General features: G+C 46.9%; 1 protein-coding gene across 11 annotated transcripts in view; it reads left to right on the top strand.

Moving 5' to 3' along the window:
* Positions 1-4,097, top strand: part of PRP4K (pre-mRNA processing factor kinase PRP4K) — a 54,772-nt gene extending 50,675 nt beyond the window's left edge. The window contains exons 15-19 of one of the 11 annotated variants that reach the window (XR_012655313.1): positions 31-126; positions 650-784; positions 1,296-1,341; positions 1,852-1,937; positions 2,203-4,097. Coding sequence is in view for 3 of the 11 variants with exons in the window: in XM_032798408.2 (XP_032654299.1) it covers positions 31-234 (204 nt within the window). In the remaining 8 variants the exon portion in view is untranslated. Of the gene's footprint in view, positions 1-30; positions 549-649 lie in introns of those variants that run through there. The other 10 variants (XR_004376221.2, XR_012655311.1, XR_012655315.1 and 7 more) reach the window with 10 other exon arrangements.
* Positions 4,098-22,502: the final 18,405 nt, after the last annotated feature.

Consider the following 22,502-nt stretch of genomic DNA (forward strand, 5'->3'; position numbering starts at 1 on the left):
AGTAAATGTTGGTTGCTCTTTTTATATTAGGAAAAAGTTACTGTCATGAGCACCATTAATCCAACCAAGGACCTGTTAGCAGACTTGATTGGGTGCCAACGACTCCCTGAAGACCAGCGGAAAAAAGTACATCAGCTAAAGGACTTGTTGGACCAGATCCTAATGTTAGACCCAGCCAAACGGATTAGCATCAACCAGGCTCTGCAACACGCCTTCATCCAGGAAAAAATTTAAATCAGATGAAGAAGTCCAAAGGGTTTGAGTAGTTAAGATACAAAGACTGAAGAAATTTCACAGCAGTTTATTAATGTATATAAACATATATATTTCCCCCTGCAAAGTTGAGGAAGAATGATATATTTGAATTAACACCAAGGCTGATATTTCTTTTAGAAATGGTAGAGTAATTCTGTTTGTGTCTTATGTGAAAATTTTCACTGTAGAACTGTTTTAATTGCCAAGACTGCACACAAGTACAATGCTAATGTATATGGTTGCAGTTCATATATTATAAAAAAAAAAAAAAAAAAAAGCTTGTTATAAAAGAACAGTAATACTGGGTGGTTGATTTGTTCTTAACAGACTTGGCTTCATTTTTGTCTTTAAAAAATGGCCAGCATAAATGCTGTTTATATTCACGTTTTCCTAGGTGTGTGTGTGCAGGCCACAGCAGCATGCCCTTGGTGTAGTCAGTGCCGAAGGGGGTCTGTTCCTTCTTGAGCCTGCCTGCAGGGATGGTCTCCTCTTTTAAAGCAGGTTGTGTACAACTTTCAGTACACTGAAGGTAAGCTAAACCATCAACATCACCGGTGTTTAAGATGTTATTTTACTGGAACAACTGACAAATGAGAGACAATAGCTTTATGGCAGAATTCCCTGCATGTTTGATAAATGATGTTTTATTTTCTGGCATTGCAACTGTGGCATAGTTACGACTTCTGTTCAGTTCATCACATTTAAAATTTGGAGAATGCGCACTTGATGGATAGAGCGCCTTCAGTGTACTGTTCTTATTACTTTAATTTTTTTAATCAACTTGCTATAGACTTGGTATACATTTTGTTAAATATAGTTCACTATGACATAGAACCAATACTTAACAGAAAAGTTTTCATTTACTAATTACATATGTTGGGATCTGATTCTGAAAGACCTTATATCTAAAGGATAGATAGACAATATAATGAAATTTTTAACTATTTGTATGTCATTTTGAAAATGTACTGCTTTATGCTAAAAGTGTTTCATTTGTTCATTGTTTTCATTATTTGTGATCATGTTGTCTTTCAATACAGGCATAAACCTTCCACTCTTGAACAAAGCAGCTGCTTTTTAAAAGCGGTAATTGCTTCTTTACCTTTTATTTCTTTTGTAAATGAAGCTTTTCTTTAAGAAATGTGACAGTGTTGTCTCTTGCATAAAACAGTTGACACTCACTTATTGTAAAGTGAAGATTGTTCTGCTGCATGTAAAGTGGACCATGCAGATTTCTGTATGTTTTCAGTATGCATCATTAGATAATAAAGTCTTTTGTGAACAAGGCATTTGTAGCCATTTTTAAAAGATTTTGTCTTCAGTGCTGGTAAATCAGGTAATACATAAGAAGAAACCCTTCATTTTTCTGTAAATCCTTTAATTAAAGGGATTATTAAAAGTTATGATCTTTGGAAGGCGATATTAATTAGATCTGTAATTATCATCATTGTAAAAGAAAACAAACCAAAAACCTACAGATACTGTCTATCTGCTTTCATTGTTATGAAATTATTCCTGTAGGATGTATGATTGAATTCAGGCTTTAACTAATGTTTGTGCTATTTTTCTCACTTTTCCTTTTGATGGTGCTGAAAGAGAGAAAGGAAAGCGAGGCACAGGCCACTCTACGCCTACTCCATGGGTCTGATTTGATGAGACACCAACTTCACCTTCCTAACAAGGTTATTTCTGACAGCATGTGTAGATAAACATTTAGCAACAAGTTAAAAATAGTTTGAAACATTTGAGTGAGCTATGCAACATGAAGAATCCAGAATCAAATTTTCCCAATCCATACTGCTGTTTTAAATATAGTTTGAGACAGTAAAAAATGCATCTTTTTATTTCCATTTATTATTTGCATAAAAGGTATAGAAAAAACAGGGATTTAGAGTTTTTTTGTAATACCCTTTTCAAATTGTAAATAGGACTTCTTTATCCATCTAGGCACAAACATGCACACTTAGTGCAATCAAGGATGGAAAATGAGACTAAGCAGTCATTCTGCTGGTGGGGTGTTCCCCACCAAGGAGATGTAATGAACTACAAAGCAGGCAGGTGATGGGTGATGTTACATGCCTATTTTGAACCTTCAACCTGTCTTTTCTCAGTTTTTATTTTAATTTTTGATGAAAAGTAAATCTGTTCCTACTTCAACGTATTAAGTTTCTTGTTCATACAGGAAATAGAATGCAGATTTCACTCCTACTGAAATGAAGAACTAGATAGATACTTGTTAGCTAATTTCACACAAAGAAATTTGCACTGTTATGGTGATGCCTATAACATATTCAGCAGTTCTGGTGGCAATTTTACACAGATGTAGTGAAATCCTATTGTTTCTGTTGATTTTGACCATTATTTTGTATCCCTATTTAAGAATCGTGAAATGAGTTGTCAGCTCCAATAGAAACAATGCACCTTATACCTACAGAACTTTTAAAAACTATTCTAAAGAAGAATAAAGTTGCTCGTTTACTTGTTCTTTGTGTTGTAGGTGCAGCTCAAAAGAAGATGACGACCATCAGAAGACATGAACAAAGGTTTCTGTCCTATAAAAGATATGAAAATATTTTTCATGTTTTCTGTCTAATCTTTCTGTTTACAGCATTCATTAGCACTATTGGTAATTCTAAGAATAGTCCTGTTGTGATGGTATTTATATTCATGATGTGCTTGTTTCATTTCTGGTCAATGTGATTTTGTTGTGATCAAATGTAGGAAGATACACAATACGGTATCTGTAACTTTTTTCTAATAAGAGAAATATTGGGGGTGATACTTTTCCTTTAGGAAAGAGTCAACCAAATTTGTCAGTAAAAAATATATATTTTAGCATCACTGACGTTTTTATGATTTTACTAGCAGAGGATATAAAATTTTGTTCCCATATTTTATTGTAGCAAGTGCATTATAAATGCTAATACTATCTCTTACTTACCTTTAGCCAACAGACCAAACATTGTAACTAGGGGGGTGGGTTATGAGAAATTGTTGAAAAACAAGTGGATCCTGGTCCTTGGCCCTCCTCCAGCTCCCTTTGTGCTTTTCTGGCAGAACAAAGGAGTTGTAATTCTGGCTTGAACATCAAGCCAAATGGTTCCCCCAGCATGGAAGATTCCTGAGTGGCGTAGAGACATAATTACCTGTTTGCCTCCCCTCTCCCTCTCAACCCTTGGTGTAGGGGAGAGTTGGATGTGTGAATGGAGTGATGCTGAACTCTGCTGATTCCCAGCTGTGGCAAACTGGTACAAAATAGAAGAATCTCTGAAGCTGCCATTCGCAGTTGGCTTTTGGATGAGGGTGGTTTGCAGCTGTTTTTGCTGCCTCCACACCTCGGGTCTGGTGCCAAGTGAAACTTGGCTGAACCCAAGCATTTAACCCATGATCTGTGTCTCATGGTGACTGAAAATCAACAAAAAACAAACTGAAAGTGCTTTTGAATCTGGACCCCCAGATGCGAATTAAATGCACTGGAGATGTATACTAAAAAATCTCTTTACTACTTATATTTGTTATGTATGTTGCTTAGGTGAATACATATAGGTTGACAAAATTTAAAACCATTTTAAAATAAATTTGTTAAATGAATTTTGATTTTGAATCATTACATTTTTTAATAATGTTTTTCTGTCCATATACAGGGTAAGTGGCAGTAAACCTCTGAAGAACCTTTGAATATATTGATCCATACACAGAAGGCTGATCATTCTGTGAGAATACAGGAGATATAACGTAATCTTCTACAGTGTATTAAGTCACCAACTGTAACTCATCGTTATAGCAGCAAATGTTCAAAGTGGCAATTGCTTCAAGTTAATAAAATAAGATTTTGGAAGTTATTTGCATCTTGTGTTTTTTACTTTTGCTCTGTTTATAAAGTTGATAATATAAAGCTTTTAAATACTTTTTTCAAATATTTGCATACACTAAATCAAGGGCAAACTTTTAGGCCTGAGGGCCACATCAGGTTTCCAAAATTGTATGGAGGGCCGGTTAGCGGAGGCTATGCCTCCCCAAACAGCCAGGCATGGCCCAGCCCCACCCCCAACTGACCCTTCCTGCTTCTCGTCCCCTGACAGTCCCCCCTGGGACTCCTGCCCCATCCAACCCCCGTTCCCTGTCCCTGACAGCCCCTGGAAGCCCAGCCCCTGACTGCCCCCCTGCCACCCCATTCAACCCCCTNCAGTTCCCCATCTGTAAAATAGGGTAATAGGGAACAGGATTTTGTGAGGATAAACACATTAACATTTATATTACTCTCATGGGGACCATGTTAGTGACTAAGATTGATGGCTGTAGCTTAATCAGGATCACCCCATTTCCCGCCCTCTGACTGCCCTGACCATTATCCAAAATCCTGTTCCCTGACCACCACCTCAAACTCCCCTGCCCTCTATCCAACCCTCCCTGCCACACTCCCCCGCTTCCTGTCCCCTGACTGCTCCCAGACCTCCGTTGCCCCATCCAACCCCTCCTCTCCTTCCTGACTGCCTCCCCAGAACCCCTGCCCCCATTCAACCCCCACCCCATTTCCCGCCCTCTGACTGCCCTGACCATTATCCACAATCCTGTTCCCTGACCACCACCTCAAACTCCCCTGCCCTCTATCCAACCCTCCCTGCCCCCTTACTACGCTGCCTGGAGCACTGGTGGCTAGCAGAGCGACAGCCATGCCACCGCACAGCACAGAGCACCAGGTCAGGCCGGGCTCTGCAGCTGCGTTGACCCAGGAGTTCACAGTCCCACTACCCAGAGCATCATGGCGGCGGTAGGGTGAGCAGAGACTCTGGGGAGCAGGAATAGCAGCAATGGGGCTGGGAGCTAACCTCCCAGGACAGGAGCTCAAGGGCCGGGCAGGAGGGGCCCGCGAGCCATAGTTTGCCCACCTCTGCACTAAATCATAACATGCCAATGTAGTGCTTCAGATTCCGTTTTCTCTGCTAGAGTTTAGGCCAGTATCAACAACTGGGGTACCAGAGGTATTCAGTTACCTGCTCCATCACACACTTTCTTTGTGACGTTGGGCAAGAGTCATTTAGTCTCTGTGCCTCAGTTCCCCATCTGTAAAATAGGGTAATAGTGCACAGGATTTTGTGAGGATAAACACATTAACATTTATATTACTCTCATGGGGACCATGTTAGTGACTAAGATTGATGGCTGTAGCTTAATCAGGATAAGAGCATGAAGATAGTAGGATGGGAAAAGCAGCCTGATGAAATGGTGAGGATTATGTTGCCTCTGATTCAGGGGTTGTGCTTGCCATTTGTTTTTAAGTGTATTGTTGATTCACTAGCTTCTTGGACAGGATGGCTGACTGTCTTCATCTAGCCAAGAAGTTCGAACTCTCTTGGTTGCAGATCTTATTCACCATGTCACTTTGAGGTTACGCTAAAGCAATGTAATCTAGATGGGACAATACCTTAAATCAACTTAAAAGTAAAGCTGGTGAAGAATGTGGTGGCTTACTTGTTAATTGGAGTTTCTGACTCAAACACATGAAATTGGTTCTCTGTATTGGCTGCCTGTAATTGCCAGGTGAAATTTAAGGTCTTGGTATTGACCGGTCAGTTTTTAAATGGGTTGGAGCTGCCTACTTGAGACCATCTCTCTCTCTAGGTGATACCAGTGGTGCAGTTTTCATTAGAAGTGGTTGAGCTGAAGGTCCCTCTGTTTATAAGAGGAGGGAGCTGCTGGAAGGGCATTGTCTGTGAAGGGCCTTGAACTTCAGAATTTATTTCAGCCTTGACCTTGGGTCAAAAATCACCCAAATCTGATGATCTTCAGGGCATGTTGCAAAAAAACATTTTGAGGCATTTGAGGAGGAAGTGTGCAGTCTGGACTGGAATCTACTTGCAAATGGATGGTGTTTGCAGCTAGGGTGGACTTTTTCCCCACTTCCTAATTTTGATGAGTCTGTATTTATTTTTGACTGTACAGTAACTCCTCACTTAGTCGTCCCGGTTAATGTTGTTTGGTTGTTACGTTGATCAGTTAGGGAACATGCTCATTTAAAGTTCCAGTGCTCCCTTCTAATGTCGTTTGGCAGCCGCCTGCTTTGTCCACTGCTTGCAGGAAGAGAAGCCCCCTTGCAGCTAGCTGGTGGGGGCTTGGAACTAGGGTGGAGCGGCAGCCCCCCTAAGTTCCCTGTGCTGCAGCTGCCCAGCAAGCTAGCTTTTGTCTCCCTTCCCCCAATACCATGTGCTGCTCCTGCCCTCTGCCTTGGAGCTGCTCTCAGAGACTCTTGCTTGCTGTGCGGGGTGGGAGTTGGGGGGGCTAATGTCAGGGTGTCCCCCTCCCCGCTGCTCCTACACCCCGCTTACCCCTTCTTTTCCATATAGAGCAGGGAGGGGACACGGAGGGAGAGAGACAGAAAGCAGCTGTTGCCCCAGGTGCTGTCTCAACTTCCTGATCAACTTCAAAAGACAATGCACTTAAGAGTGGGTCAGCTTACTTAAAGGGGCAGTGTGCATTTCTCTCTCCCACACACAGGGTGTGTGTCTGTCTCTGTCTGCTATGCTATCTCCCCTCCTCTCCATTCCTGCTGTTTTGTAGAATGAGAGGCTACATTAACAACAACATGTTAACCCTTGAGGGCTCAACCGAGTGCTAGTTCATCATTTAGCATAGGCGTTCTCAAACTGGGGGTCATGAGGTTGTTACATAGGGGGTCATGAGCTGTTAGCCTCCATCCCAAACCCGGCTTTGCCTCCAGCATTTATAATGGTGTTAAATATATAAAAAAGTATTTTTAATTTATATGGGGGGGTTGCACTCAGAGACTTGCTGTGTAGAAGGGGTCACCAGTACAAAAGTTTGAGAACCACTGATTTAGCAGCAAGGCATTCCCTAGGAAATATCCCACCCTCTTCCATCCTCTAACTTCACCACCCCAACCAAGCTTCACAATCATTATAGCTGTAAACAGTATTAAATTGTTTGTTTAAAACGTATACTGTGTGTATATATCTATATAATATATAGTTTTTTGTCTGGTGAAAAAAATTTCCCTGGAACCTAACCCCCTCATTTACATTAATTCTTATGGGGAAATTGGATTCACTTAATATCGTTTTGCTTAAAGTCGCATTTTTCAGGAACATAACTACAACGTTAAGTGAGGAGTTACTGTACTAGAATGCTTATATCTCTAATATTTGGCCTGGAGCCCTGAATTGACAAAATACGACATGACCTTCCCCCTCCCCTCAGCTTGCCTTCCCTCCTCTTAACATCTCCACTTGCCTCAGTAAGCTCCATCTTCCTCGCACTTACTCTCATATCCTCCCTCACCCCTTAATATCAAACTCTACTCTGGCTCTTTCCCATCAGAACACAAGCATGCTGTAGTCTCTCCCATCTTAAAAAAAATCCCACACTTAACCCCACTTGCCTCTCCAACTAACACCCATTCTCTCTTTCATCTCTAAGCTCATTGCATGTGCTCTTTACTATCTTTTTCTGGCATTTTTCCTCCAGTTTCATCTTTGACTCTCCAATCCAGTGTCTTGCACTCCACTGAAAGCACTCACTAAAGTCTCTAATGACCTTTTCCTAGCCTTCACTTCATCCTCGTCCTCCTGGACCTGTCAGCTGCCTTAGATACTGTTGACCATGCCTTTCTTAAAATCTTGTCCTCCCTTGGCTTCCATAACTCTGCCCTGTGCTGGTTTCTCTGTTTCTCTATTTCAGAGGTCCCCAAACTGTGGGGTGTATCCCCTAGGGGGTGCGAAGGAATGTTCAGAGGGGTGTAGTGGGGCCCAGGCCAGCCCCATTGGGGATGGGGAGGGAGCCCCACCGTGTCCCCAGCCCCAGCTCCTGGCCCCGCCCCCAGCCCCCAACCACACCCTGGCTGCTTGCCTTTTATATCGACCGGATGAAACCCTTCCGCAGATCGCCCCAACTCTTCGTTGCAGTGGCGGACTGGATGAAAGGCCTCCCCATCTCCTCTCAGGGGATTTTTGACCCAAGGTCAAGGCTGAAATAAATTCTGAAGTTCAAGGCCCTTCACAGACAATGCCCTTCCAGCAGCTCCCTCCTCTTATAAACAGAGGGACCTTCAGCTCAACCACTTCTAATGAAAACTGCACCACTGGTATCACCTAGAGAGAGAGATGGTCTCAAGTAGGCAGCTCCAACCCATTTAAAAACTGACAGGTCAATACCAAGACCTTAAATTTCACCTGGCAATTACAGACAGCCAATACAGAGAACCAATTTCATGTGTTTGAGTCAGAAACTCCAATTAACAAGTAAGCCACCACATTCTTCACCAGCTTACAGACGTCGAGGGAATGTAACTGCTGCTCTCGTTGAGATGCATGTGGTTTGGGAAAGAAGACCGGGAGGAATATGTCCTGATTGAGATGGAAGGCCGATACTACTTTTGGGAGGAACGCTGGGTGTGGACGCAACTGCACCTTGTCTTTGTGGAACACCGTATACGGTGGGTCCACCATCAGAGCCCGGAGCTCAGAGACTCGTCTAGCCGATGTGACGGCTACAAGGAAAGCTGTTTTCCATGACAGGTATAAGAGCGAGCAGGTTGCCAATGGCTCAAATGGAGGAGACGTAAGCCTCGTCAGGACCAGGTTGAGGTCCCAGGAAGGGGCGGGGCGGCATACTAGGGGGTATACACGCTCCAAACCCTTGAGGAACCTTGAAACCATAGGGTGGGAGAAGACGGAGTGACTACCTTCGCCTGGGGGGAAAGTAGAAATAGTCGCCAAGTGCACTCGCAATGATGAGATAGTGAGGCCTTGCTGTTTAAGACACCAAAAGTAGTCCAATATAGTGGGGATGGGGACCTCCGTGGGCGGGACATTCAGTGTTTCACACCAGCAGGAAAATCGCTTTCACTTGGCTAAGTATGTAGATCGAGTGGAAGGTTTTCTGCTACCCAGGAGTACTTGTTGCACTGGGGCAGAGCAGCGTAACTGATTGAGTTAACCATGCAGCAGCCACGCTGTGAGATGAAGGGATTGCAGGTCTGGGTGGTGAAGCCTGCCATGGTCCTGAGTTATAAGATCTTGATGAAGAGGCAGGGAGATCGGGGTAACTATCGAGAGGTCCACCAACGTGGTGTACCAGTGTTGCCGGGGCCACGCAGGGGCGACCAGGATCAGGCGAGTCCTGTCCCTGCGGAGCTTTAGCAGAACCTTGTGCACCAGTGGGAAGGGTTGAAAGGCGTAAAGCAGCTGGCTCCTCCATGGGATTAGGAAGGCGTCCGATACTGAGCCCAGGGCGAGACCTTGGAAGGAGCAGAACCTCTGGCATTTCCTGTTCTCGTGAGAAGTGAAGAGCTCTATGTGGGGAAAACCCCACTTCTAGAAAACAGAATGTATAATGTCCAGACGAATCGACCACTCGTGAGACAGAAAAGATCTGCTGAGTTGATCTGCCAGAGTGTTCCGAACCCCTGGGAGAAAAGACGCTACAAGGTCTATTGTGTGGGCTATGCAAAATTCCCACAATTGGATCACCTCCTGACAAAGGGGGGAGGATCGAGTCCCTCCTGCTTGTTTATGTAGTGCATCGCCGTTGTGTTGTCCGTAAGCACTGAAACACAACGACCCTGCAGATGTTGCTGGAATGTCTGGCATGCCGGGCGGACTGCTCTCAGTTCTCGGACGTTTATGTGCAATGCCAGCTCTTGAGATGACCAGAGGCCTTACGCACGAAAATGGCCTAGGTGAGCCCCCCAGCCGAGAGATGATGCGTCCATCATTAGGGACACTGAGGGCTGCATCGGATGGAACGGCAGTCCTGCACACACCAGGGAGGGTGTTAGCCACCAGTCGAGGGAGCCTAAAATGCTCTGAGGAATGGTGACCACCATGTCTATGGCATTTCTGCCTGGACAGTAAACTGAAGCGAGCCAGGTTTGAAGGGGATGCAGGCGTAGTTTGGCATGTTTGGTTACAAAGGTGCATGCGGCCATGTGACCGAGGAGGCTGAGACAGTTGCGAGCCGAGGTCATCGGAAAGCTTTGGAGACTTTTTATAATTGAAACTATTGCCTGAAATCGGGGTAGTGGTAAGCAGGCTCTTGCGAGTTTGGAGTCTAGAATGGCCCCAATGAACTCTATTCTTTGTGCGGGCACTAGAATAGATTTCTCTAGATTCGCCTGAATCGCCTGAATAGGTCCTTGACGATACACACGTGCCTGGTGGCTTGGGCCTCGGAGGTCCCTCGAATAAGCCAGTCATTTAGGTAAGAAAAGACGTATTCAACGACGACAGAGGGAGGCGGCCACTACAGCCATACACTTCGTGAACACGCGAGGGGCAGTGGAGAGGCCGAACGGAAGGACCGCAAATTGAAAATGTTGGCGGTTCACCATAAACTGTAGGTACCGTCTGTGCGGAGAGTAAATGGCGATGTGGAAATATGCGTCCTTCATGTCGAGAGCAGCGTACCAGTCTCCGGGATCCAGGGATGGGATGATGGTCCCCAGGGATACCAGGCGGAACTTGAACTTTTTCATGAACATGTTGAGTCCTCGCAGGTCCAGGATGGGCCGGAGGCCTCCTTTTGCCTTGGGGATTAGGAAATATCAGGAATAAAATCCCTTGCCCCTTAATTCCTCCAGTACCTCCTCTATAGCCCCGATCGAGAGGAGCGTTTGAACCTCTTGCCAGAAGAGTTGCTCATGAGAGGGGTCCCTGAAGAGGGACGGGGAAGGGGGGTGGAAGGGAGGGGGAGAAATGAATTGGAGGTGGTATCCAAATTCTACCGTGCGTGGGACCCAACAATCCGAGGTTAATTGGGTCCATACAGGGAGGAAGGAGGAAAGGTGGTTGCAAAACTGAAAAGGATCCTGGGGAAGGACTGGTGCTCTGCTCTCGGGCACACCTTCAAAAGTTCGGTTTGGGGCCTGTCAGTTTGGTGGGACCGTTATTGTGGCCCCCTTGGGTTCCAGACTTCCGCCTGCAGTTACCACGACCGTGCCTTCTGCCACAGTCTTATCTTGGCCTGGGTGGGGGATAAGGGCGCTGAGGCTGGCTACAGAAGGACCTTCGTTGGGTCTGTGGGGTATGCATCCCAAGGGAACGCATAATCACCCGATTGTCCTTTAGACTCTGCAGCCTAGGGTCTGTTTTCTGAGAGAAGAGGCCCTGGCCTTCAAATGGCAGGTCTTGGATGGTGTGTTGCAATTCAGGAGGCAGGGCTGACACTTGCAGCCACAATATCCGTCTCAACGTGATTCCGGAGACCACGGTTCTGGCTGCCAAATCGGCAGCATCTAGTGAGGCCTGGAGGGAGGTCTGTGCGACTTTCTTCCCTTCCTCCAGAAGGGCCGCAAATTCCTGGTGGGAGTCCTGTGGGACCAGTTCAGTGAACTTGCCCACCGCCTCCCAGGTATTATAATTATACCTGCTAAGCAGGGCCTGTTGGTTCGCCACCCTGAGTTGGAGGCCCCCCGCAGAGTAGACTTTACGTCCCAACAGGTCCATACGTCTAGCCTCCCTTGATTTTGGGGCGGGGGCTTGCTGGCCATGGCGCTCCCGTTCGTTCACGGATTGAACCACCAGAGAGCATGGAGGAAGGTGGACATATAAGTACTCGTACCCCTTGGAGGGCACCATGTACTTCCATTCCACCCCTCTGGCTGTGGGAGGGATAGATGCCGGGGATTGCCAAATGGTATCCGCTTTGGCTTGTATGGAGCGGATGAATAGTAAAGCCACTCGAGTTGGCGCATCCGCCGACAGTATGTCTATTACCGGGTCTTCAACCTCTGGGACTTCCTCTACCTGGAGGTTGACATTTAGGGCGACTCGCCTCAGAAGGTCCTGGTGAGATCGGAGGTCAATAGGGGGCGGGCCCGATAAGGATGTCTCGGCTACCGCCTCGTCTGGGGAAGAGGAAGACAACAGACCCGGGACGAGTAGCTCATGTATGGACTCGTGGTCAGGAGGGATGTCAGGGTCCGGGGGGACCTGAGAGTCCGGTGCCAAAGAAGCTTCCTCTGTACCCGCTGGAGGGGGGCGGCTGACTGTGGCCTCCGGTGCGCAGTGTTCCGATGGGGCAGAGCGTGATGGTACCATGGGTTCACCTTGGGCTTGGTGATATGCCCAAGGCGTCCAAAAGGACCACTGTTGAGGACCTTGGTCTGGACCTTGGGTCTCATGGAGGACTCGGCTGTGTACCTCTGAATCCCCGTAGGAGGCACTATCGGCGTGCAATGACACAGAACCATGCTGCGATGGCCATGGCAGAGCGGAGACCGCTTGGGGAGGATCCCTGTATCCAGCAAACCTTTCTCCGTGCCGCACTGGAGAGCAGTACCGGGTTCCGTACCGGTACCGGGAGTAGGACCAGGACCTGCGACTGGTGTGGTGCCAGGAGGTCGACCGGGATCTTGAAGCTCTATGATGAGAGCGGCTGCGGCGCGAACGGTGCTGGAAGCTAGATCGGTGCCTAGAGTATTGGGCCGGCGAGCAGGATCTCGAGCGATGCCGCGAGTACGACCGGTACCGAGAAGGAGAGCAGTACCGGGACTGCGAGCGGCGTCGAGACCGGGATCGGTGACGGGATTAAGAATGCTGGCGGGACCTCGCTCTTGAGTGGTGTCTCTTGGCGATGCCGATCGAGGATGGTCTGATCAGGGCAGGTTTGCCTGTTGACTGAACAACCCACACCGGTGGTGCCAGGGGTTGAGGCAGCATGGGCTCTGTTAAGGCAATCAGTTCCCTTGCCGTAGAGAATGTCTCCAGCATGGTGGGAACTATGAGCTCTACCGTGGCGTGCGCCGGGGAGATGTCAGGCACCGGACTCGATGGCTCTTGCGAGGCCGGAATCAACGATGCTGAGATTGTCGGTGCCGCGGCAGTTATTGGTGGTGGGCGGTCCGACTTAGGCTGGTGCTCAGACTGCAGTGTAGATACAAGAGCTGCAGAAGCCTTAAGCTTCTTGGCTCGTGGGGAGAGGGAGCGGTGCCGGGCAGGTTTCTGGGCCAGTGACGGCTGGTGCCGAGGGGACTTCGTGGTGCCGGCGTGCTCCGGTGCTGACAAGCCGCTTCTCCCTGGTGCGGACTGTCCGGCACTCAGTGCCAAAGGTGGAGGAGTGAGGGCTGCCTCCATTAGGAGCTGCTTGAGGCGAAAGTCCCGCTCCTTTTTCGTCCGTGGCTTGAAGGCTTTGCAGATCTGGCACTTGTCTGCGAGGTGGGATTCCCCCAAGCACTTGAGGCAGGAGTCGTGAGGGTCTCCGGTGGGCATCGGCCTGTGGCAAGCTGAGCATGGTTTGAAACCTGGTAAGCCAGGCATGGGCCCGGGCACTGGGTGAGGGAAAGGGGCTAATCCCGAACCCCTCTGAACTATATACACTAACTATGTTTACGAAACTATTAAAACTATTAACTAGAACTATAGAGAATTAACTATATACACAATAAGTATTAGAAACGAGTGAATAGCTAGGGAGGTGGAGATCAGCTAAGCCGCGCTCCACTGTTCCAACGACACGGGTGGTAAGAAGGAACCGGGGAGCGGGTGGGTCAGCAGGGGTATATATTTGGTGCCGTAGTGGCGCCACTCCAGGGGGCGCCCAGCTGACCCACCGAGTGTTGCAAGGGTAAAAATCTTCCAACGAACGTGCACGCAGCACGCGCACACCTAATTGGAATTGATATGAGCAAGCACTCAAAGAAGAAGAAGTAGTGTTTTGTGATATACTATAGACATCTAAATAGCAATCTGTTTTTCACTTTGTCTAACATTTTCATGAGAGTTAATACATGTTGTGATGTGAATACCTGTTCACTACGAACTGAACGAACACCATCAACTAAGTGGTTACTATTGACCCAGGGTAGATTTTAATTGATAAACTAAAGATGAACAGTTCCATATCTTGCCACTTCAGTAGTTCTCAAACTATTACGTTTACTGCTGATGGTAGGTGAGCCACAATCAGATGTCATGCAGGTTGGTTGAAAGTGTATTCGAATAAAGAACTACACTGATTAAAATTACACAGGTGATATGCCAAGTATTTTGAGTTTTAGACGTGATTTGCTAGGCCTTAAAATTTGAGAAACTGCTTCATTACTAATACCCTGATTCATGCAGTCACATATGTTTAAGATATAAATATTGCATGCATGTTGAGAGGTATCTGCACATTTGGTGTACAGTAAATCATGAATCTGAAGACAGTGATTCTTGGATCTGAAAAGTGAAACAAAAAAGGGTTTTTGTAGATGTGTATTAGATTTTTAAAGGAAAGGCTTGATAGCATTTATAGAGCACCTTTCAACAAATACCTCCGAGGTACTTGAAAAATGGAGTGTTTGTTTATTTTTACACACAAATCACTTCACCCACAATGAAATGTGCTACAACAGCTTAACATTAAACAACAATACTATGCAGGTTTGGGCAGGAAGTGAAGAATAATTAATCCTTTTGAAACTATAAAACAGGGTGGATTTGATTATTTAATCTTGGATTTCTACATAAAAGTGCATTCTTGTTGGTTGTTATAACCTTAATACATATTCTTCACAACTCAGAGATAGATGGTTTCATTTTTAGACAGTAACACTATACATTTTTAAGTGATTTTATTTTGAAAACTTTTCAGATTAGTTTTACAGCTATATCAGAAAATGAATGATTGTTTGGTTATTTCATTTACCAAAGGTAACTGAAGCAGATATTTATGAAGTTACTGGGAGGTGAACTATCACCAATTTAACAAGTTAATCATTAATATTTGGAGGATTTTCTTGCTATGCTGCATTAGGAGGAGATCACTAGACAGACATTTAAATTTTTATTTATAAAACAACAATTACGTATTCAGGATTTTTTTCATCAACAGCAAACATATAATAATTTAACAAAACAAGCATTTGAATTTAAACATTCAAGTTTTTTAAAATCAGGTTTGTTTTTGTTTGCTTTTAACAAATAGTTAATTTTTTAAAAAATATATCATTTAAATCAACTATGTCAGCCAGGTCAACATGAGAAACTTAAAACACTGGCTTCTGCAGCTAACTCAGTTGTCTTCACCTTCATTTTCCTGTTTGTTCATAATCTGGAAAAGAAAAACAAGTTTTCCTGCTTCTTCAGGTCCCAAACAATTTCTCAATTTGGAATGAATTAGTCCAAAGGAAGAGAATACTCCTTCTACACTGGCAGAAGAAGCTACTGCTGTTAAAAGTGAGATGATCACTTCTGCAGTCTCTGAATCCAACTGCTTAAGTGACTTCTGCCAGTTCACTGGTGTGACTTTCTTTAAAACATGGGCAGCAAACATATATTTCTTGAATGGTTCACCATTAGCTCTGAAGTTTATTATAGCTGACATTATGGAGGGATGATTGCTAGATGTCCCTGTCATAGCCAACTCCTCTTCTTCAGCAATTAAGGTTTGACCCTAGTACCGAGTACTGAGAATATCTGCAAGAAAATGAGCTGGAGATAGTACTTGTCCCATTCATTTTTTTAATGCTTGTAATTTAACTCTGGAATTGCATATTTTTCTTTTTAAGATCTCACTGAGTTCCTTCCAAATTTCAACAGTGTCAGCAATAAAACAGCTATTTCCCTGCATTTTTTCAAGGCTACAGAAATAGACTTCAGGGTACTCAGCAAGTGTTCAACATTTCTCTTAAGCCGAATGTTGAGAACTTTGGTTGTGACATTGCCACTATTTTTTCACGATTTTGTTCACAAACTGTCATCAGATTAGGCCAGTTCTTGATATAGTGCTCAAAACAGTACACTTTGCATGTCTTGGTTCCTCACACTTTTTTCAGAGCAGCTGCTGCAAAGTGGTTGTTACAGAAGCATTTTGCAATTTCAACATTAGCCTTTATTTCTGGAACACTGAGGTAGGCTAGGAGGTGCATCAAATGAGCATTGCAACTGTATGTTGTTAGCTTGGGACTCTCTTCACTCTCTCTTGGATACATTTGCAGCATTGTCTGTGATCAAGCTGCATACTAGACATTTAAATTTTTTTTCAGTTTGTTATAGCTTTTACTGTTGCTTCTTGTAAGTATTCTGCTGTGTGCACATTTCCTGTAAGTTTCTGTAAAGAAGACATTCCCTTCTTCTGTTGTCACACAAGCACATACAACAGGATCATTGTGGAGAGTGCTCCACCCATCAAGATTGAGGTTAACAATTTCACCCTCTAGACCTTTTGCACACTGCTCAATTTCTCTTTCATACACTTTATCCAGCAATTTGCCTGCGACATCTGCTCTGTGGGTGGACTGTATGCTGGTCTTAATGACTGAACCATGTTAATGAAGTGTGGGTTCTCGATCATATGGAAACGAGAGTTTGTTGCATAAATAAGGCAATTTTTTCATCAATTTTACTTCTTTGTAATCTGCTGATTCTTATCACAAACTTATCTATGGTTGTTTTTGGATGATGGAGATCTTTTCCTTTTTGCTACAGGTGATATACTGTGGCTATGTGACATACATGATATGACTGATGTGATGGGGCAAGGCCATATGGCTACAGTAAAGTACTGAGAAACAGGTATGTTAGCCCCAGGCTAAACAAATCCCTAGTACCCTGGTAACCAAATGGCAGTTGCTCCAGGTTAATCAAGGCACCTGGAGCCAATTAAGATCTTTCTAGAAGCAGTAGAGATAGCTACTTTAATTAGAACACCTGCAGCCAATCAAGGCAGGCTAATCAGGGCACCTGGGTTTAAAAAGGAGCTCACTCCAGTCAGGCAGGGAGGAGCCAGAGGAGAAGGAGCGTGTGTGAGGAGCTGGGAGCAAGAAGAAGCAAGGAGCTGAGAGTGAGAGAGTGTACTGCTGGAGGATTGAGGAGGACAAGCGTTATCAGACACCAGGAGGAAGGTCCTGTGGTGAGGATAAAGAAGGTGTTTGGAGGAGGCCATGGGGAAGTAGCCCAGGGAGTTGTAGCTGTCATGCAGCTGTTACAGGAGGCACTATAGACAGCTGCGATCCACAGGGCCCTGGGCTGGAACCCGGAGTAGAGGGCAGGGCCTGGGTTCCCCCAAACTCCCAACTCCTGATCAGACACAGGAGGAGCTGACCCAGACTGTGGGTTCCACAAGAGGGAAGATCACTGAGGTGAACAAATCCGCCAATAAGCGCAGGACCCAGGCTTCTCAAACCGAGCTATGTTGCGGGACTGGTAAACCAGGTAAAGACCCTTACAGAGCTGAACCGTGGCCATGATGGGACGCGGCTCATACAGGCCAGCCACTGGCTGCAGAAAATGACAGGGAGGATGATGTAGAGGCATACCTTCTGGCTTTGAGAGGACAGCCTACGGGAGGCCTGGCCTAGAGATCAGTGGTCTGGCATCCTTGCCCCATTCCTATGGTGGGGAGGCCCAGAAGGCCTACCATGATCTGCCTGAAGAGGCTGCAGCAGACTACCCCAGCTGAAAGCAAGATCCTGGCCAGATCTGGGTAACAACTGCAGTGCGGGCCCAGCGGTATCACGAGTGGAGGTACCAGGAAGACAAAACCCCTGCGTCCCCAACTGTATGACCTCATACATCTTGCACGAAAGTGGTTGCAAACAGAGTCCGGAGTCCGGAAGAGATACTAGAGGTTCTGGTCATCGACCGGTACATGAGGGCACTGCCACCAGATCTCCGCAAATGGGTTAGGTCAGAACGATCTGTCCACCTATGATGAGATGATCACGCTGGTAGAAAGAAAAGACGCATGACAGCCAGGGAATTGACCCGACTACCCAAGGAAAGCCCCTTCGTAGCAAACACCCAACCCCAGCCCTGGAATGTGGGACAGCCAAACCCTGGGGAGTCCTAGGTGGAGGAAGAGGGGGGCCGAAACCAGCGGAGACCCCAGAAGGAAGGGATTGGCCCTGAGTGGGGAAACCCTGAGACTAAACCCCCTAACCCACATGATAGGGGATGATTAGAAACAATTATAGATGTTATGCATGTGGGGAGTGGGGACACATAGCAGCACAGTGTCCCAGCACCGAGGAGCCTATGCAATGCAACTTGGGGGATTGGCAAGTCCATGCTCCTTATCCACACTTGCGGGCATCGCATTAGCCCCGCCATAACTACACCAGGCCGGTGAAGATAAATGGAGTAGAGACTACAGCACTTGTGGACTCGGGGAGTGCTATCACCCTTATATCGGGTAAGCTGGTAAAAAAAGTAGCCAGCTGCTACAAGCCAAACGCGTAGCAGTGACATGCGTGCTTGGGCCGTGAGTCATTACCCACCATCCCAGTGGAGATAGAGGTTCAGGGGAACCCCATTGAGGTGACAGTGGGCGTAGTTCCTAACTCCCATATCCTGTAGTCATTGGGAGGGACTATCCAGGGTTTGATAATTTACTCCCCTAGAGAGGCTGGAGGAGATGGGGACCCTGTTGGCAACGACTCATCGTTGGGAATGTCAACCCCCAATGTTTTCAGAGTTTTTCTCAGGATCTATTCTCAGCCCCCCAAAGGCCCGGAAGACAAAAGGAAAGAAGGCCGCGAAGGCTTGGGAACCCGGATCCTGACCAGGGCCAGAAGACCGCGCTAGTAGGCAGAATGGACACGAGCAGCCATCAGAGAAACTACCAACACGGAAGGTGAGCCGGAGGCTGGCCCCAGCCATGATGGTGATGAGCGTTGAAGAAACAGAAGCTGGCCCCCCTGGGAGCTCAGGCAGGTTAAGTCCTGGGAGAGAGACTTTCAGGAGGGACCAGGCAGAGGACCCTAGATATGATAACGTCAGGAAAGAAGTGGCTGAGATAGATGGAGACACCAGTGCGAGGGAAGATCCGGGGTCCAGGACCTACTTTATAGTGAAGAAAGATCTCCTGTACCGTGTGGTGCAAATGCAGGAGCAGGAGATACATCAACTTCTGGTGCCACAAAAAACATCAAAAACCATATTGAGCCTCGCCCACAGTCACCTGTTTGGAAGACACTTAGGGGTAGAGAAACCCAGGCCAGGATCCTGCGGAGGTTCTTCTGGCCAGGAGTACATGAAGATGTCACGCGATACTGCACCTCTTGTCCAGATGTGTCAGCTACATAGCCCTCGCCCACACTTGCGGGCCCTTTGATACCTCTTCCAATAAAGAGGTACCATTTGAAAAACATAGCTATGGATCTGATTGGGCCCTGGAGAAGACAGCTCGGGGTCCACCAACATGTTCTGGTTGTACTAGACTATGCAACCCGGTACCCAGAAGCCGTTCCCTACGCAACACAGCTTCCAAGACAATAGCTAAGGAGCTACTACAGATCTTTTCCGGGTTGGGCTACCCAAGGAGATACTGACTGATCAAGGGACACCTTTCGTGTCCAGTTGATGAAAGATCTCTGTTCATTGCTCCATGTACAAGCCTACGGACCTCTGTATACACCCACAAACAGATGCCTTGTGGAAAAGGAACTTTCAATAGGACCCTCAAGGCCATGATCAGGAAAGTGGTGAGCCGGGATGGGAAAGACTGGATACCCTATTGCCTTACCTCATTTTTGCCATCCGGGAAGTCCCACAGGCCTCCACAGGTTCTCTCCATTCGAACTACTATAATGGGCGCCATCCCTGCGGGCATATTGGATATAGCCAGAGAAACCTGGAGAGGAGCCAAACAATCCCGGAAGGAAATATAGTCGAGACGCATGTACTACAGATGAGGGATCGGATAGCTCGACTTACACCCATTGTAACGGGAACACTTGGAGAAAGCACAGGAGACCCAACGAACCCATTATAACACCAAGCAAAGTTTGACGGTTCCAACCAGGAGATCGAGTAATGGTCCTGGTGCCACAGCCAAAGCAAGCTGTTGGCCCAGTGGCAGGGACCCTATGAAGTGATTGAAGCCGTGGGAGAGGTAACTATAAGGTGCGGCAGCACAGGGCCGCAGGAACCTGAGCAAATTTACCACATCAATCTTCTAAAAACTTGGCATGATCGAGAGGCATGCTAGTCACCCAGGAGACCCTTCCCCCAGAGGATAACTTACACGAGCAAGTGAGGATATCACCCGACTTGACCAATCAAAAGGTTGAGGCAGCCGACATGATTATCGCAATCGAGATGTGTTCTCTACAAAACCGGGGCAGACGACTGAGACCTTCACCATATCCGCACGATCCCGGAGCCAAGGTAACACTGAGACCCTACCAATCCCAGCAGCCAAAAGAGAGGAAATCAGGGCTGAAGTAAAGAAAATGTTAGTATTAGGCGTTATTGAAGAATCCTACAGTCAGTGGTGCAGTCCAATAGTTCTAGTGCCTAACCTGATGGTACCATGAGATTCTGTAATGATTTTCGCCGACTGAATGAAGTATCCCAATTCGATGCGTACCCCATACCACGCATCGCGAACTGGTTGACTGACTGGGTAGTGCCCGATTCTTGACTACACTGGATCCGACAAAAGGGTATTGGCAGGATTCCCCTGACCAAAGAAGCTAAAGAAAAGACAGCGTTCTCCACCCCCGGACGGGCTGTTTCCAGTACACAGTCCTCCCTTTTGGCTACATGGGGCCCCAGCTACATTCCAGCGCCCTCATGGATAAGCTGCTGTGCCCCCATACTAGTTATGCAGCCGCGTACCTAGATGATGTCATCATCCATACTCCAGACTGGGGAACCCATTGGAGAAAGTTGAACGGCCGTACTACGCACCTTAAGGCAGGCTGGCCTCACCGCTAATCCGCTAAATGCGCCATAGACTAGCAGAGGCTAAGTACCTGGGATATATTGTAGGAAGGTGGTATAGTGAAGCCCCCAAACTAATAAGCTAGAGGCGATTCAAAACTGGCCCCGGCCTGACCCAAAGAGCAGGTCCGTGCGTTCCTGGGTGTGTAGGCCTACTACCGACGTTTTATTCCCCACTTCGCCAGTAGGGCAAGTCTTCTAACGGAACTGGTGAAGGCCCGAGGTCCAGACTGGTGAAGTGGACCGACGCAGCAGAGAGGGCATTCATAGACCTTCGGACAGCTCTCTGTAATGACCCCCATACCTCATAGCCCGGACTTTGCCAAGGAATTTATTTTGCAAACAGATGCTTCCGAGGTGGGGTTGGGGGCGGTTCTGTCAAAATGATTGGAGAAGAACAACACCCGATCCTCTACCTAAGCAGAAAGCTGCTTCCCAAGAGAACAGAAGTATGCAGTAGTCGAGAGAGAATGCTTGCTGTCAATGGGCCATGGAGACGCTGCGTTATTACCTTAGGCCCAGTGATTCACTCTTGTGACTGACAATGCACCCCTTCAGTGGATGCAGAGAAATAAGGAAAGAATGCAAGGTCACCAGGTGGTTCTTAGTCCCTCCAACCATTATCCAGTTCCGCATACTGGCACCGGGCTGGATGCCACCACTCGGCATGCTGATGGTCTTTCGAGCACACTGCCTGGCATGTTCCAAGTTGCCCCACCCTATGGTGTTGAGCGGGGCGGGGGGGATATGTGATGGGCAAGGCCAAGAAGATGGCTACAGTAAAAGTACTGAGAAACAGGTTTATGTAGCCCCAGGCTAAACAAATCCCTAGTACGCCTGGTAACCAAAATGGCAGTTGCTCCAGGTTAATTCAAGGCACCTGGAGCCAATTAAGATCTTTCTAGAAGGCAGTAGAGATAGCTACTTTTAAATTAGAACACCTGCAGCCAATCAAGGCAGGCTTAATCAGGGCACCTGGTTTAAAAAGAGAGCTCACTCCAGTCAGGCAGGGAGGAGCCAGAGGAGAAGGAGCGTGTGTGAGGAGCTGGGAGCAAGAAGGCAAGGACTGAGAGTGAGAGTGAGACGTACTGCTGGAGAACTGAGGAGGAACAAGCGTTATCAGACACCAGGAGGAAGGTCCTGTGGTGAGGATAAAGAAGGTGTTTGGAGGAGGCCATGGGGACGAATAGCCAGGGAGTTTTAGCTGTCAAGCAGCTGTTACAGGAGGCACTACAGACAGCTGCGATCCACAGGGCCCTGGGCTGGAACCAGAAGTAGAGGGCGGCCTGGTTCCCCCACCTCCCAACTCCTGGATCAGACACAGGAGGAGCTGACCCAGACTGTGGGTTCCACCAGAGGGGAAGATCACTGAGGTGAACAAATCCGCCAATAAGCGCAGGATCCACCAAGGTAGAGGAGGAACTTTGTCACACTGAAACACTCTCATTGGCAGATAACTCTGAAAGTATAGAAAATGATGGTGATCTTGAAGGTGGATGGTCTTCAGAATCCTGTATGGTGAGGATGGATTCTCCTAAACAAAATAAGTCAGTGCAGTTATTTAATTATTATTATTACCATACT

This window comes from Chelonoidis abingdonii, chromosome 2 (genome assembly GCF_003597395.2).
Source record: "Chelonoidis abingdonii isolate Lonesome George chromosome 2, CheloAbing_2.0, whole genome shotgun sequence".
Taxonomy (NCBI): Eukaryota; Metazoa; Chordata; order Testudines; family Testudinidae; genus Chelonoidis; species Chelonoidis abingdonii.